The sequence below is a fragment of the Artibeus jamaicensis genome, unplaced genomic scaffold (assembly GCF_021234435.1).
Source record: "Artibeus jamaicensis isolate MK-2021 breed Jamaican fruit bat unplaced genomic scaffold, CSHL_Jam_final scaffold_847, whole genome shotgun sequence".
Taxonomy (NCBI): domain Eukaryota; kingdom Metazoa; phylum Chordata; class Mammalia; order Chiroptera; family Phyllostomidae; genus Artibeus; species Artibeus jamaicensis.
In genome coordinates this window covers 31,121,717-31,138,888 of record NW_026522057.1, presented here as the reverse complement: position 1 = coordinate 31,138,888, position 17,172 = coordinate 31,121,717, and the positions used below count along the sequence as shown (strand labels likewise).

The 17,172-nt window shown below is 63.6% G+C and overlaps 1 protein-coding gene across 8 annotated transcripts in view; it reads right to left on the bottom strand.

Annotated features, from left to right (window-relative positions):
* Positions 1-817: 817 nt before the first annotated feature.
* GNB1 (G protein subunit beta 1) overlaps positions 818-17,172 on the bottom strand; it is a 48,340-nt gene continuing 31,985 nt past the window's right edge. For 6 of the 8 annotated variants that reach the window (XM_037146929.2, XM_037146931.2, XM_037146927.2 and 3 more), the window contains 9 exons: positions 16,008-16,046; positions 15,457-15,563; positions 12,198-12,261; positions 11,358-11,520; positions 6,046-6,112; positions 4,756-4,957; positions 4,049-4,265; positions 2,884-2,997; positions 818-2,398 (listed from right to left, as the gene is read on the bottom strand). In XM_037146929.2, coding sequence (XP_037002824.1) covers positions 2,891-2,997; positions 4,049-4,265; positions 4,756-4,957; positions 6,046-6,112; positions 11,358-11,520; positions 12,198-12,261; positions 15,457-15,563; positions 16,008-16,046 — 966 coding nt within the window. In that variant the 3' untranslated portion in view covers positions 818-2,398; positions 2,884-2,890. Of the gene's footprint in view, positions 2,399-2,471; positions 2,490-2,883; positions 2,998-4,048; positions 4,266-4,755; positions 4,958-6,045; positions 6,113-11,357; positions 11,521-12,197; positions 12,262-15,456; positions 15,564-16,007; positions 16,047-17,172 lie in introns of those variants that run through there. The other 2 variants (XM_037146932.2, XM_053660255.1) reach the window with 2 other exon arrangements.

The window sequence follows — 17,172 nt, the reverse complement described above, 5'->3', positions numbered from 1 at the left end:
GGCAAGGGGGAGAAACATCAATCTGCTGCCCCACTCACTGATGCACTTGTCGGCTGGCTGGGTTGGAGTGCACCCTGACGGGGGACCCACCACCACCCTGGTGTTTGGGGATGACGCTCTGACCCCGCACTACCTGGCCAGGGCTGTGCAGTTTTCAACGAGGATTCCAAGGTGAGAAGAGGGGCCGATGAGGCCAAGGCCAGGTGCCAGGCACAGCTCGGCACTGGAGACAGAGGGAAGCTGTGCCTGGTTGCAGTGGTGTGGACATAGCACAAGTGGACACCGTGGACACCGTGGTCACCGCGGGGCTGGCTCAGGTCCAGCCATGGCTGCGGTGGCCACCTGCCTGCCAGTGCCATGGCTGTGGTCCAGAGTAGAGGGCAGTACCCCCCCACCCCCAGCACGTCTCAAACTCAGGAGGAAGTTCCACCATCTGACCCTGAGAACCATGGGTACCTTGCCACACCTCTGTGGCAGGGGTGGAGGGGGAGGGGGGTTGCCTTCCTTGCCTCAAACCAGCTCCTGAAGACTCTGACTTCAGTGGCAGTCCCCCCCTTTTTCTAGTGGACACAGTTCCTGCTCAGACGGATGAAGGGTGCGGTGGGGGGGGCTGTCCCTGGGAGAGCTTGGGGGTGGACAGGGCTGCTGTGGCCACGCTGGCGAAATGCCCTATCACCTTCCGTGTCCTCTCTGTGGAGGGGACAGATCTGGCAGGAGGATGGGCAGCCAGGGGTGGCTGGGGCCGCTGCAGACCCGACTGTGCAGGGATGACCACCCCACCCACCTGCCTGCGAAGGAGCAGCCACGCCCGAGTCCCTCGTGTCAAACTGCTTTATTACATCTTAAATAACAGTACAGCTTAATACAGGGTCTACCTTGTTCCAGCTCCCTTGCAGTACAGAGACTGAAAATTAAATACAAAAGGGGAGGGCGGTGCAGACAGCTCTACAGGGTGTGGACGTGGACGGAGAGGCTCCCGCCGAGTCCCGCCAGGCCGGGCCGGGCAGCCTGCCCAGGAGGCTCCGTGCCGCCCTGGGTGTGCTCGGGGGCGGCCGGCGGCCCGTCCACTCGCTGCTGCGGACAAGGCTCAGAGGAGACCGGGGAGGTCTGCGGACTAGAAAAGTGGCGCCTCGGGTGCAGGGGGCTGGTTTCTTGGGAGACGGGCCGTGCAGAGTGGATGGAGGAGGGCCAGCGTCTCCGGGCCCCGCCCCTGCCCCCCCAGAGTCCAACGGCGATCATTTGGGACAGGACTTGTTTTTTATAAAGAAATAAAGAAAACAGTGATTTATCCTGCTACTCAAGCGTGTCGAGCTGTGTACTGTACTGCTTCCAGTGCGTGCAGAGTAGCAGCGATAGAGCCGTAATGGTTACAACTTGAAAGAGATTATTTCTGGAAAGAAAACATCTAAGGACTGAGTCCTCTATGCACACTTGAGCATTTCTACAGCATGCGAGTCTAAGAGTTAACCCACCCCATATGGCAAACGATCAAATTTTTTAAAATTTAACTTAGAAAGTTTGAGATCATTATTTTCAAAACATTGATTTGTACATTGTTTCATACACAAGTAACGGACTCACTACCCAAGCACAGGACAGGCCGCTCCTGACGAGAGGCCCTGGCGGCGGGGTGGGCGTGGGCTGGTGCTGGGCTGCTGTCACAGACCCCCCCAACTTCACAAGGAGACCCAAGTGAGAGGAGAAACCCCACTGAGCAGGCAGGGAGGGCGGGGCAGGAGGAGAGGGGCCCGGGGACACGCTGCCGGTCCCCGTGAGCCCGAGACCCGCAGCAGCCTGTGCCCGGCCCGCGCTGCTCTCCGTGCCGAGTCTGTGCGCGACACTCACAGGACACCAGACAAAAATAAACAACCAGGGGCTGAATGTACACCGCTAACGATGTCGGAGAGACCGTACGAGACCCTCTCTCTCTGGTTAACTAGGGACACAAAGGTATTTTAAAAAGGAAGTGTGGTGTCCAAATCCGTCACGAACACGACCTGAAATTTAGAGCCGATTACAAGGTGGCGTCCTCGACTTGTTCTGCAGGAAGGTCACGAAGCGGGACCCCTATCGGGACCCCCACGCGACGCCAGGGCGCCGGTCTCGCAAGCACACTCGGCTCGGCTTTCGGCGGACATCTTCATCGGGTGTTTCCCGTCAGGTCCTCTCAGACAAAGGCAGACGAAGACAGTGGTCCCGGGAGGGGTGCAGGCTGGTCGAGCAGACACACACTCTTCTCTGCGTGGGATTGTGCTCTTGGTTTCAGCAGTGAGTGAGGAGAGGTCTTGCCCTTTTGAAGTTCGGAGGGGGAGGGCGCCCACGTTAGTAGGGGTTGGAAATGCTATCACAGAAACGCCTCGGGGGCGGGACGGCCTCCGGCCGCCGCGTGCACCTGCCGCTGCAAACAGAGTGGGGGCTGGGTGAGTGTGGGGACTGGCGCGCCCCGGGGCCGCTGACGGCTGCACTGTGGTCCCACTCCCCTGCGGAGTCTGGAGGAGAAACAAGCTGATGAACCAGGAGGAGACCCACAGACACGGAGAGCAGGCTGACAGCCGTCAGAGGGAGGGGTCGGTCACCAGAGGGCGTGGGGAGGAGGGACAGAGGAGGGGCGAGGGGCCGAGTGGTGAGGAAGGAGGCTGGACTCGGGGTGGCGAACACACGGTGCGATACACAGGTTACGGATCGAACACCTGACACCCCCACACACTGATTAACTGCTGTCACTGCAATAACTAACAATTTTTTTCAAGTGTAAAAAGAAACAGCACATCTCAGTTCGGGTGCCCAGCCTGCTGACCACACCCGGCCGAGAGCTCTGCACCCAGCATGCCCAGAACCCAGGAAGCAGGGCCCCCACAGCCGGGGCCCGGGCCGCTCCATTACCTGTGGGTTAGTTCCAGATCTTGAGGAAGCTGTCCCAGGACCCCGTCGCCACAGCCATCCCGTCATCAGTCACCCCCAGGCAGCTGACGCGGTTGTCATGCCCGGCCAAGACACCTGGGGGCACGTGAGAACACAGTCACTCCAGCGCCCGAGGGTGCCCCGCCTGTGTGACCGGGACGAGTGCGGGGCAAGGGGACAGTGCACTCGCCGAGGCCGGCCCAGCCCTGCAGCGCCTCGGGGGCTCAGAGAAAGGACAGCGGGGGGGGACTGACCCAAACATAGCCACGTGGCAGGCCGGCCACCAGCCTGTTGCAGACACAGCCACAACCCAGGGCCTCCTGCCCCGACTGCTGAGCACTCACAGAGGAAGCAGCTCATGCAGGAAGTGAAACCAAAAGCACAAGGAAACCCCACCTGCCAGTACCCAGGGCTGTCGCACCAGACCGTGCTGGGCTGGGACCCCGGGCGGTCACCCCAGGACCGTGCTGGGCCGGCACCCAGAGCCCCAGCACAGGGCCGGGTCCACACAACACAGACGGCCGCCTTCTGAGAGCTGCCGTCCCCGTCCCCACGGAGAGCAGCCTGCGGGGCGGGAGTGCTCCCCCAGGCAGGTGTGGGGCTGGGGCTGGGGGGTTCCAGCAGGGCAGGAAGCGGACCCCCGGGATGCGGCAGCCAAGGTGAGGTCCACCAGCCCCAGGTCCCACACCCCTCTCCCACCGGCCCAAGGACTGGGACGGACGTGGCCAGGCGCTTCGGACATCAGAGCAGGCTCAGTGCCACCACCCGGGGCCACATCTTGTGCAGGAAGCTCTAGTCTTCCACGCGAGCTGTGCTGCGACGCACGAGACAGCCACCCTCCAGCCCGACGTGTGAACTCTGGGCTACTTCCCGGGGCCTGTGCCCCGCACAGAGACGCCAGTGCCCAGCACGTGCAGCCGCAGGGCAGGGGACGCGAGGGCCCGGTGCCCCGTCCTGCCCGCTGGGCTGTGTCCGCACACCTCTCAAGCGCGTGGAAAGGGCTCTGGCACGTGGGGGCTGGTAGGTGCAGTCGGGCAGCCTCGCCCAATGGCAGGTACCTCGGCTGCTCGGCGCAGGTGAGGGCCACGTGCACTGGAAGGGCAACCCCCGGACGCGCAGGATGCGCAGCAGGGCCCCGGTCACCGACCTGCCCTGTCGGCCTTGAGCGCGTCCCAGACGTTGCAGTTGAAGTCATCGTAGCCGGCCAGGAGGAGGCGCCCGCTCTTGGAGAAGGAGACGGAGGTGATGCCGCAGATGATGTTGTCGTGGGAGTAGGTCATGAGCTCCTGGTCCGCACGCAGGTCGAACAGCCGGCAGGTGGCATCGTCGGAGCCGGTGGCGAACGCGTTGCCGTTGGGGAAGAACTGGGAAGAACAAATCGAGTGTGCAAAGGCATGGAAAGTGAGTGTTGAAACTGCTGCCTGCCCGGGGGCAGGCCCACGGCCAGCACGAGACAGGAGTGAGCAAGGGCTGGACCCTGGCAGAAGCTGGGGGACCACACCACAGGGGCCCGGGGGCAGGTTCCATTTTGTACATTTCCCCGAGGGGACGGTGAGGGTGCCAGCCATCAGGCTGGCCCGTGGAGAAGGCCAGGAGGGGGCCCCTGACTCCCCAGACATTTCTGCACAGCTCCCTGCGGGTGCAGGCCCCGCGGGGAAGGCAGCGCCCGCCTGCTCCCCACCCCGAGGGGAGCGCCCGGTGCCCGGGGGACTGCACGAGTCAGGTTGCGTTTCCAGAGACAATAGGGAACAAATGATTTGGGGTTCGACAGGGTCCCCCACAGTTCCCAGCAGCCAGTGTGACTGGAGAGCAGCTGGCACAGGGCCCTGAGCCCCAGGCGAGCCCCCAACTCACGCAGATGGCGTTGATGTCGGACTCGTGGCCGGTGAACGTCTGCCGGCACATCCCTTCCCGCACGTCCCACAGCTTGGCCGACGCGTCACACGCGCCAGAGACAAACAGTCTGGCGTCCGGAGCGAGAGACAGGCTCATCACGTCCCCGGTGTGCCCCGTGAAGGTGGTGGTCTGCTGGCCCGTCTCGATGTCCCACAGGGCACTGCGGTGGGACACAGCACAGGCGGTCACCTCGGCCTCTCAGAGGGCAGTGACAGAGTGTCCTTCCACCCACCCAGGACCAGAGCCAATGTGTGTCTGACCGAAGACAAACCAGCCTCTGGACAAAAAGAGAACCTGGCGCAGGTGTGCGTACGGGGCTCCACGCCAACTCAGAATCAACAAGGAGGACGCCTGTGTCCCTTTAAAACAGGGACATCGGAGGCTTTGCCACACACTGGGGTTGCAAGTGGGTCAAGGGGCCACAGGACGAGGACACAGGACCCGCCCGTCCCATCTGCAGCTCTGGGCCCTCAGGGCAGGCCTGCAGGCCAGGAGGTGGCAGGGCAGGGAGGGGGCGCTGCCGGGTGAACCGATGGCTTGGAACAATGCCACAGGCAGCGGAGGACCGCCACCGCGAGGCGTCAGAGCGAGACGCGGGCAGCACCGCCCGGCCAGAGCCCTTCGGTCCAGAGCCTCTGCCCAGAGGTGGCGAGAGTGCGGGACGCGGACGGAATTTCACATGTTGCATCCCCCAGATGAAATGTTTACATTACACGTCTTTTGTGGGCCCAGGGCCTTCACAGGAAAAAGAAAAACCCTGTGAAAGGATGAGGTGGATAAAGCAGTGGGGCTGGCACAGGGCAGTCCTGCTCCCCGAGGGACCGGGTGTCCGTGCCTCAAAGGGCAGGGACACCCACGGGGATGGACAGAGCCTAAAATGACATAAAACACTATCTGACAGTTTAAACTGTATGGTTTGGTGCCAGTAACGCGAACACTCTCAGGGCGACTGCGTGGCCTTCTGGCTTTAAGGCAGGCCAAACTGTCAGCGTTCAGGTCCTGGTGCCACCCACTGGGAGCTGTGGCGCCCGCTGCCCCGGGGCCCTGCCCAGCACCCACTCTAGACGGCACCCTCCCACGGAGGCTGACGCACCCAGTGCCCAGAGCACGGCTGCCACGCAGCTGCAGGGTCAGCGCCCCCACCCAGCTCCCACTGCCCTCAGCCTGCAGTCCTGGGGCCACTTCCCAGTGCAGACGCCGCGGGGCACGGCCACACTGAGGGAGGACGACTCAGGCCTCCGGACTCACCAGGTGGTGTCTCCAGAGCTGGTAACTATCTGATTGTCATCCAGGAAGCGGCAGCAGGACAAGTAACCTGGAAAACAGGCCCAGAAAACAAATAAAACTCACAAGCCCTGGGGTTCTGTGGCCTTGTGAGCAGAAACCCGGGGGGCAGAATGGGTGGCTGGAGCTGAAGGTCGCGGGGAAGCCCTCCGGCCCTCTGTCCAGGGAGGAAGAGCAGGGCGGTGTGTCCGAGGCACCGCTGGGCAGAGCCCGAGGAAGCCCCTGCACCGAGAACCCTGGACAGAGGAGGCTGCCCCGGGCTGCAGCCCCCTGCGACCATATCCCGCCTCAACCGGCTTCCGGAACCGGGAGAGTCCGAGAAGAGCAGCCTGCACTGTGGTTTCTGCCCCCCCGGCCTCGTGGGCCAGGGTCTGGGTCTGTGCTCTCCGGTGAGCAGCCCCTAGAGGCTGGGCCGCGGGGGAGCAGGCCCAGCGCCAAAGGCGAGGAGGCCCGGCCCTGGGCTGCAGGCACCGTGCACCTCGGCGGAGGGGCCCCACTACCTCAGCAGGGCCGAGACGCTGCAGTGAGCCAGTGAAATCAAGAGCAAAAGACACCAAAGAAGAGATCCACTGACAGGTTTGATGTGAAAGGTGTAAGGACATTGGGAAAACAAAGTATTTATTTAACAACTGTTGCTAAACTGGCTCCCATGGGAGAATTGAGATATGACAATTTCAAAACCCCAGCCCCGTGTCCAGAAAAAACAAGTGGTCACACATTTCCCGGAGGCCAGGTCCAGTCCACAGTGACTGGGAGCCCCTGGGTGAGCCAAACGCACCAGGACGCGCCAGGACGGGCCCGACCCGGCACAGAAACACGGGCCTGAAGACCGCGCAGACCCCAGCCTCTGAGGGGCTTGTCTCCAAGGAAAGCGTCACTGCCTGCTCACACCGGCGGGACCGTGCCTCCCTCTGGAGCCCTGGGAGCTCAGCCCCGTCCTTCCAGGTGCCCCACGGACAGGCCCCTGACCTGCCCCCACCCACACTCAGCCCCTCTGCCTGTGAGCCCGGGAGAAGCCCCCGGGTGTGCTAGGCTCCCTGCACGGGCCCCAGCCCCGCAGAGGCGGCCCTGTGCCGGGCAGCTGGGCAGAGCCCTCGAGCCAGGGGCTAAAGGCTCCACGTGTAGCCATTCCTGAGAAACGACCTGAACTCCCTGGGCAGGGTGTCGTCAAGTGTCCATGGCCACCTCCCGAGAATGGGGAGGGGTGTGGGGAGTGACGGAGCTTCCAGACCCACAGCGGGGACCTGGGGACACAGGTACCCGACTCCCTGTCCCTCAGCAGGAAGGGGAGTGGGCACCCCTGGGGCCCTGAGAGACAGGCCCGGCCACAGGGGGGAGGGTGGGGGAGGGAGGCGGCCCTCAGCACTCACTCTCTGACCACTGTTCCCCACGAGGCCAGGCTGCAGGCGCAGAGCAGACAGCACGCTGCTGACGGGAAAACAACGAGCAGGTGCGACTGTGCGTTTCACAAAGTTTTTTCTGTGTCACGTGAAGAAGTGGGAACCGACGTTTCAGCCTGAGTGACCCCCAGCACAGCGTGCCCTGTGATAGGGGCCCAGTGCGGACACGGAGGGAAAGGACAGCCAGCCGCGCAGCCTGGTCTGTCCTCGGGGCAACACTGCCCAGCAGGGACGCCCCTGCAGGGGTCCCGAGGCGGCCACGTGAACGGGAGGCAGCTCTGGCTGGAGGAAGAGCCGTCTGCGCTCACCGAGTTCTCCGTCAACAGTGGCGGGTGACGCCTCCGGCTCGAATGGGGCCCAGGGGCGGGGGTGCAGCACGTGCATGGGGGGGGGGGGGGCAGCGAGGTCCGAGTTCTCCAGACGTGACCACAACAGAGCCCGAGCCAGACGTCACCTTTAACCAACCGCCCAAGAGCAGCCGCAGGATGACTCCTGGGCGGAGTCAGAGGAGACATGTTCCCTGTCACACCCAGAGAGAAGGAGTGTGACAGGCACTGGGTCTGACCCGCTGTATGTCAAATACTCAGCCTGGCTGGCAGGCTCCACGGGTCGGGCTTGTCCTGCAAACGAAGGGACCTTCCCAGTCAGGGCACGAGCCTAGGCTGCGGGAATTCGGTCCCCAGCCGGGGGCGCTCGAGGCAACTGATCCATGTTTCTCTCCCTCTTTCTCCCTCCCTTCCCCTTCTTTAAAAAGAAATAAGCCTGGCTGGTGTAGCTCAGTAGATTGAGCACGGGCCTACGAAGCAAAGGGTCACAGGTTCAATTCCCACTCAGGGCACATGCCTGGGTCGTGGGCCAGGTCCCCAGTAGGGGGCGTGCAAGAGGCAACCTCACATTGATGTTTCTGTCCCTCTCCTGGTCCCTCCCTTTCTCTCTCTCTAGAAATAAACTAAAAATAGAAAGAAATAGCCCTGGCTGGTGTAGCTCAGTGGATTGAGCGCGGGCCTGCGAGCCAGACAATGGCGGTTCGATTCCCAGTCAGGGCACACACTGGGGTTGCAGGCCAGTTCCCAGCAGGGGATGCATGAAAGGCAACCATACATTGATGTTTCTCTCTCTCTCTCCTTCCCTTCCCCTCTAAAGATAGATAAATAAATAAATAAATAAATCTTTTAAAAAATAAATAAATAAAGTGAAACATTTAAAATAAATGATACAGGGTCTCTCGCTGCGTGAACCAACTATCCTACGCCGGAGGCTGAAGACAGCCCAGCAGGTCCAGCGGGGACATGGGGCTGGTAGGAGCTGTGCACCCCTGACCATCCGGAGGCGGCGTGGTGGATGCTCTCGCTAACCTGCGGGGCCCTGCTCCGAACTGTCCCTGGAGAACAGTCCTCAGGGACAGCCTGCGCCCTCGTCACAGCCGTGTCTCCAGGCGTCAGTCGCCCCTCGAGCACCACCACGTGCCTCTGGGTGGCTGTGCTCAGCGAACAGCCGAGGACGGTGCGACTTCAGTGCAGCACGTTAATAACGGCGACACTGGTGCCGATGCCGGGGAGACGCCCGCGTCCGCCTGACGGACTCACAGCGCAGCCAAGACAGGCGCACCTGTCCGCTGCACCCGCGGCGCAGGCTGCCCGTCTCACCGCACTTGGCCGCTCTGTACCTCCAGGTGCACAAGCTCCTTACACACGAAGGTGAGACCCTCCAGGTCGCCTCACCTGCGCCGACCCCGAGGCGAGCACAGCTGTGCTGCTGGACCTCCCGACGCCCGAGGAGCTGACCGCACAGCACGAGCCCCTGGGTGTCCCCCAGGGGCCCTCGTGCAGCACAGGGACAAGGGCAACACCCAGCTGATCCCCAAGGACCTCGTTCCTGCCGCTGACGTCCCCTCAGACCCTTGGATGGAGGCCGCAGAGGCCGAAGCGCAGATGGCTTTTCCGTGCAACTGAGTCTCTGGACCTGCACCAGGCCCTCTCCTGACCACGGCCTCACAAAGCTGCAGACCCCCGCTCAGGCCCCAGAGAAAGCGGTGACACGTGGTGACCGCCAGGCACGCACGCTGGGCGGGGGGACCTGCTGAGCGCGCTGACTGTCCACTTTCAGCCCCTGAGCAAAGCAAGACTGGTCCACGTGCGCCGAATGTTAACCTGTGCCAGCTTGAAGCTGATAACAACACACCACATCTGAAGAAAGTCAGAAACACTCTTAAGAGACCAAACATTTAAAAAAAAACAACTTTCAACTCCTAAGATATAAAATTTCAAGATGTGTGAAGGAAACAAAAATTTCTAAAATATTCCCTCAAGTTTTGTTTTGAAAATGCGTTAAAAAACCCTAAAGCCTCGCAGTGAACATGGAGGTGGACACGCCACCTGGACGCCACGGCCGAAGTGCGTGCACCTGCGCCGCAGCCAGAGGGTCGCTGAGAGGCGTGCGCCGCGGGCCCACAGGTGCCGGGTCCCGGGCAGCCCACCGCGGCCTGGAGTGGGGGGGGGGGGCGACGACGAGAGCCAGGGCCTCGAGGGTTAGGAACAGAAGCCGCACCCAGGGCCACACCTGGGGGAAGAGAAAGGCCCAGGTGAGCTGGTGTCTATGTGCTTTGCTGGGGCTGCACCACAGATGGGAGACCCTGGCGTGGCGACCTTGAAGAGCCAGCGGAGACACTTCTGGGCCAAGGGAGGGGCCCGACTTAGGGTCCTGACACCCGACTCCCACCTGAGGCGAAGGAAGCTCCTGGCCCCACCACCTGGCACAGGTGGGACAGGTGGGACCGAGCACCAGCGCTGCAGAGGGCCAGGACGGGACCCCACCTGCGGCACAGCTCCCGCCACGTCCAGGACACAGATCCAGACTCCTAGAGGGACTACGACCCAGGACGATGTCACCCACGTTCCAGAGAAAAGAGCCACCATGACCGGCCCCAGAGGACGAGGGGCTGGAAGTGCAGGTGGGGACCTCGCGGCGGCCCTGTGAGCAGGCGCCAGGCCTGACGAATGTGCTCCTACCGTTTAGAGCACTGAACGGAAACGTCAGAGTTAAAAACACAACACCGGCACTCTCCATGGTGTAATGCAGGGGCTCGGGGGGCGGACGGGGCTGGGCGCAGAAGGCCCAGGAGCCTGGGGCCCAGGGGGGCGGTTCAAAGGCTGAGAGTGTAACTGTGTGTGTAGGGGGCTTAATGCGCGTGTAACAGCGGCACACACGGAAGCCACTTGAAGGGCAGGAAGGGGCCTCCCGGGCTGCGCGGGGCCCTTGTGTGACCCGCGCTGCGACCCCCCGATAAACCACTAAAGAATGACACCAACAGGTAACCAGAGAAAAATACAAGAAAGCAAAGCGGGTTCTGAAAATCAAGTCACCCCGGAAAAGGGCGGGACAGGCCCTGATCAGCGGGGCTTGGTGGGTGGGCGCCACCCAAGGCAGCCGAAGGCCACCGGTTTGATTCCCGGGAGGGGCACGTACGGGGCGAGGGGTGGGTAGCCGATGGGTGTTTCTCTCCCTCCCCCTCCCTCAAAATAAACAAATTCTAAAAGGACACAAGAAGGCAGGACAGGAGGGCAGGTGGCGAAGTAACAGAGCCACATCGAGCCCTGTGAACGGGCAAGGCCCTCAGTGGCACGCAGAGGGCGGAGACCAGTGGGGGGCCAGCACCGCCCGCCGACAGGTTGGGGGGAACGAGGGCCTGGGAGGAGGCCGCTGCCAGGGCCCAAGGGCCCCGGCAGGGGGGGCCACAGAGCCGCCAGGGCCCCCCGCCCCCTCCATTTCTTGCTGCTAAATGCCGACCAGGGCCTGTCCCTGGTCTCCTGTCCAGAATTTCTCTACCACAGCCGCAGCCGATCTCACCGCACGGCAGCTGAGAGGAGGGGTGAGTACCTGTGTGTCCGGCCAGCTCGCGGCTCACGCGCACGTTCCCCTCGCGGGTTTTCAGGTTGTAGATGGAGCAGATGTTGTCCAGGCCGCCGCAGGCCACGTAGTTCCCAGAGGGGGCGTACGCACAGGTCATGACCCACGAGGAGCGCAGGGGGATGGCGTGGACCTAGACACGGAAAGGCAGATGCGCTGGCTCAGACCACCGGTGCGGCACTGCGACCCGCAGTGCAGCCAGGCAGATGTGGCGGTGACCCGGCAGGCACTGGGCCACGGGAGGCCGTGCCCACGGCTTTACTCCTGGCGTCACCAGTGGTCAGACCGGCACCACAGTGACAGTGCAGCTCCCTGGTCAGAGCGCGCACCGGATGAGAGGAGGCCCTGCGCCCTCCCCCTCGACTGTTAAGGCTTGTCTGCTGGCGAGAAACTCCCTTAGTCTTAAAAAAGTGAAAGAGGAAAGCCTGCCGTCAGCCTGTCCAAATGGCTACAGAACCGCTGACGAGCCCAGACGTTTCCCTGGAGGGACCCACGGGGACGGTCCTGCGCTCGCCCCCTCCCACGCCTCCCCGAGCCCCCGAGGGCCGTGCACTCCGCCAGACACAGCCTCGGATCGAGTGTCTAGAAGTCTGTCCACACTTCAAGGTGGAGCGCAATGCGGATCAGGTCCCATAAAAACTGCAAAGCGAATGAAACGCCACGTCCCTACGTTGCTACACCAAACACGGGGTCTCCCGGCCACGGGGAGCACTGCCGGCCCCCTGCCTGGTGACATGACCACAGGCCGGGGCAGCCTCCGGGGCCGGCGGGAGGCTGTGCCGTGTGCTCCGAGCCCCCCGCAGCCCCTACCTTGTTGGTGGTGTAGCTGTCCCAGATGATGAGCTTCCCGTCCTGGGAGGCGCTCACGAGGAGCCTGCGGGGAGACAAGACGGCCTGTCAGGGCCACGGCAGCTCGGCGGCCCCGACTCAGGGGCAGGGACCCAGGGCCTCCACGCCGAGTTTGCTGGAGACCAAGCACCCGTGTTTATGAGCAAAAGAAAGAGTTCTCGTTACCAGGCCCACTTCGAAAGCACGGAGGACATTTCCACAGAGAGCGGCTCGGACTCAGGCGAGCTCGGCGTCTCAGGCGGCCCAGGCCGCCGAGGTGCACCCGTGCGTGGCTAAGACAGAACGGGGTGGGAGACAGGACACGTGGTACGAATTTCCTGCTCTGCTCCGACACACGGCGCCCGGGTGTGAGCACGTGACAGGCCCCGAGGTTCCGAACACAGGGGCGCTTCTCTGCGCTGAGAGACCATGCCGGACCTCGGGAGACTCGAGGGAGGCCATCCCTGCCACCCCCGCAGTGGGGCGATGGCCGACCACAGCGGCCGTGCCGGGCCCACGGGAGCAATGAGTGACAGTCAGCAAGCGCTTCCTGTTGTCCCGCTCGGGCGTGTGTGGGCGTGTGTGGAAAAGGTGCTGTGCCAGGCCTGGCGGCACGACCACGGGACGGCGCTGAAGGGCTTCCACGCCAGAGCCAGCGAGGCGCCCGTGGCCACAGGGGCGCTGAGTACGGACGGCAGCAGGCACACACTGTCTTGCGCAGACAAGCGTCAGTGCGTGAGCAGTTTCATTTTACAGCGTTTACCCAGACGTGCCGGTTCCAGCCACGTCAGCCAGGAGCACACTTGGACTGATCGAAACCTGGAGGCGACACTCCAGCCTGCCGGTCTGGACAGTTCCCACCAGAACACACATCTGACGCACCCAGCAGGGTCCCCCCGACCGGGGTCAGCAGTGGGCTCTGCAAACGCCAGACAAGCCCCGCTCTGTGCTGCCGACCTCGCTGCACAGCCGGCCCGCGTGCGTTTACGGGCAGACCCACCTCCTGCAAGCAAGTCCCTGTGTCGTCTCAGCTCAGTGCCACGCCCGTTGGCACCTGAGGACTCTGGGCGACGGAGCAGAGCCCCCTCTGCTGCCTGCCTCTCTGGCCTGGACTTGCCCTCCATCAAGGTCACCTCCGGGAAGGCCCCCCCCCAGAAAGCTTAGAATCTGCTGACTCGCAGGGGTCAGAAAAACACTAATGCCCACTGATCCTCGGAGATGAGGAGGGATTCGCGCCCCGTAATCCCAGGGGGTGACCACTGGAGACGGGCCCTGGGGCTTGCAGCACCTCCCACCAAGCATCGGACCGGCGCCGGAGGCACCGCCCACTGGAGGCACCGCCCACTGGAGGCTCAGGGGCCAGGGAGGAAGGGCCTGGACACAGAATGGAGGCCGGGGCCACCTCCCAGGACCTCAGGCGCTTCCTGACTCAGAGGATGGCTGCTCCTGAGCCCCGGTGGGTGAGTGGGGTCTCGCTCTTGACCACAGCGAGACTGCAGCAGACTTGAAAAAGCGGGGGAAGACTGACAGTGATCAGGCCCCCGAGAAACCCCACAGTGTTGTAAAAAGCAGAACTGAAGCGTAACTAACCCTCTTACACTGGAGAGCAGCCGTGACCGCAGGGAAACTCCCACCAACACGCGCGAGCCCTTCCTGGGGGTCTCTCTGTGGCTGCAAAGGCCACAGGGCCACGGGCATGGGAGTCCGCCGGCACCCAGCAGCAAGACACGACAGACCACGCTCACACACCCCCCCGCCTACGTGGCGGGGGCGGGGAGTCTCCTGCAACGGCCCGTGTACAGTCGGAGGTGAAGACGACAAGGGAACACGGATGCCCGAAGCCGCGTGGGCCCTGCTCCGGACACGCCTGCACTGGGGGTGCCACGCAGCCCCACCACTCTGCCCCCTGCTCCATGAGCCTGAGCCAGCAGGCGGGGGTGAGGTCTCACACGAAGGGGTCAGGAGCATGGGGGCCGGGCCGCACCCACCCCGCCTCACCAGAGCCCCTGCTCACACCCGCTGCTCTGGCCACACACCCACCTTTCTGCCAGGAACACAGCTGCCTGCGCCCGCCTGTAGCCCTCAGTCACCCTGCAGGGCTCGGTGACACGTGGGCTCGTTGGAGAAGCCTGCCCAGCTCTCCAAGGGGCTAAGGCCTGAGGGCCGCTCCAAGGACCCGCTGGGGGCACAGCCTGGCCGGACACCCAGCCAGGACACCAACACTCCCTCAGGTGGAGGGACGGCCAAGCCGTTGTGGACTGTTCGGTCGTCACTTTCCACGCTGCACTCCACCGTGCACACCACACATGGGACCGTGTCTGATGCCCTCAAAAGCTCCAGCACGAAAGTGCACCATACACAGCAAGATACAGAACTTCCGCAGCGGGGTGGCGGGCAAGGGCGTTCTCCTTCCCTGCTCTTCCTGGTCCCAGCCCGAGCCAGTGCAGCCGCGGCTCGGGTCCGCGCCGGGGCTGGCACGGACACCGCAGACAGCCAGAGACGGCTGCGTGTCCTCGAGCTGCTCACACCGAAGAGCAGACAGTCTCACCCACAGAGAGAAACCCAAGCTGCACACACAGCTGCATGGGAAGGCTGGCCTGCGAGGGGCCAGCTGGCTGTCTGGGGGACGTGTCCTCGTCACAGGGGCAGCCGGCACTTTGTCCTGTGGTCTGGGGGGACCGCGGCCCCAACAGGAAGGAGGGACTTGAGCAGACGGGCATTGGCACCGCTGCAGGGGGAGGGTGACCATGGAGGGGACAAAGAGGGAGATGGAGATGAGCCACCAGATGAGGGCAGAGGACGGTGGCTGAACAAGGGGAGGGTTCAGGAGAGAGACAGTGAGCGTGCAGTGGGGTTTCCCAACAATGAAGAAAGGCGGGCCGAGGGCCGGGCAGCTGTTGAGACATTTACACACTGGACACGGCCCCCGGGAGAAAGCCAGCAGCACACCCTGCGCACACGCCACTGTTCTGATGCTCGACCCACTCGCCCCTCCCAACCCGCACCGGGCCCTGAAGCCACAAGCCCCAGCTGAGGAGCCCGGAGGAGCCCGGCACCCAGGGCTTGGGACCCTGCCCACGGCCCCGCAGGCACTGGGCTGTGCACGAGGAGGACGGGAGGGGAGCGCAGAAAGGGGCCGGGGCACGTGCAGAGACAGACCGCAGTGTGCCCCGCGGCCCACAGCGAGCGCACGCGGAGAGGGTCCCCCGTGAAGCCAAAACCCTCGACCGCCAGCACACACCTGGAATCCGTGCCCCAGTGCATGGCATAGATTTTGGCCAAGTGCCCCCGCAGGGTCCTCCGGGTTCGCATCTGGATCCTCCCCACGGGGTCGATGTTGTTTGTGATCTGAAAAGCAAACGTCCCCGCGCTCACCCTTCTGTGGCAGGATCCTCTCCACGCCGCCTCCTCTCTGCTGCTCCCACCACTGTGCCGGCCCCGCCCAGCCACAGGGACCTCCCGTTTGCGGGGCACCTGCCTTCTGGCCGCGGTGCCCGCATGAGCACGGCGATGGCACCGTGCTGGCCAGGCGCACCCCCCCTCCTCACTCTCCTCCGTCCCCTCCGCTGCCCACCAACCCGGCTGCTCCCGCCTCCCGAGTCACGGGCAGCCACGGGCAGCCCGCACGTCCGTGCTGACCCAGCCGCTGGCACGGCCCACTCCGCACCCGCCCACCCCGCACCGGCCCCAGATCAAGGAGAGGTGTGGGGCGGACACGTGGATCGGAGCAGCGGGTGCCCCGGAGGAGGGGTGGCGTCTCCTGCCAGGCGGGCGCGCCGGCCTCGTGCTCACCTGGGAGAGCGTGGCATCCGCGCAGGCTTTCCGGGCATCCTGAGAAGCAAGGGACAGAGGGCAGCTCAGTCACGTCTCGGGTCCACCCAGGTCCACACCCTCGCCCCACGGTTCCCAGGGGCCTCCACAGGCTGTCAGGGCAGAGCAGAGGGCAGGCAACGGAGGGCACCCCTCCGCTCCAGGGACCCCGCGTGCTCCAGGCCGCAGCTGTCCTGCAGAGCACCCTGGAAGCCGGGGGGGCCGCCAGAGAGTCCCAGAACAGGGAGCTGCCTGCTGCCCCGCCCGCAGGAGCCCTGCACCGGCCCAGACCCGCACGCCCGCCTCCCCGTCCGTCTGTCTGGTGGCCCGGGAGCTCTTCTGGGCTGGGTCAGCCAAGAACCGTGTTCACGCCAAACCCCACGGGCGCTCAACCCACGGAAAAAGGCAAAGGGCCCGGCGTCGCTAGCTGGCATTACCTGTGTTACCTGTTACCTGTGCTCTTGTCTGGGAAATGCCCTGGTGACCCAGGGAAGAACTACACAGGATGCGCCAAAGCTAATTAACATGCTTTACTGTCCCTACGTGACCAGAGCTACTGGGAAATTGAACGTGAAATCTCCAGTTAGTGTGCATTTCACCACAGCCACCTGCCAGGAAGGAGAGTGAAACTGGTTTCAAAGGGGCTGGAATGTGACTTTCCAGGAAAGGACAACCACGTCCCATAGAACAGTGTCTCTGTTAGGAAGTCACCTCACAGGCTGCTTTCCCGGTGGCGGCTGGCCCCTGGTGGCTTCCCCACATGTCCCTGTGTGGGGTGGGCCCCCGGGACGCCCTCCTCAAGGGCACACGCCTCCCTGCTGATGGCTTTTACTCCAGGAAGCTGGTGGGCACGCTCACCAACCGAGAACAGGGAAACGGACTCCAGACACTGCCGTCACAAATGCGCCAGAGAACGAGGGGCCTGCTTCTGCTCAACTAAGGCTGCTCAGTCAGCCACACAATGAAACAGGCCACCTGGCCTGGGGGTGAGGACAGGCGCGAGGACCAGAGCCGGGCCTTCCCGCAGTGAGCTCTGCCTTGCAGATACGGAGCTTGAGACTGGCGTCCGCACCCCTCTCTTGGTTTAAAAAAAAACAAGAATTCTTTAAATGGAAAAAACGAAGCATGGGACCTAAGCAACTTCACC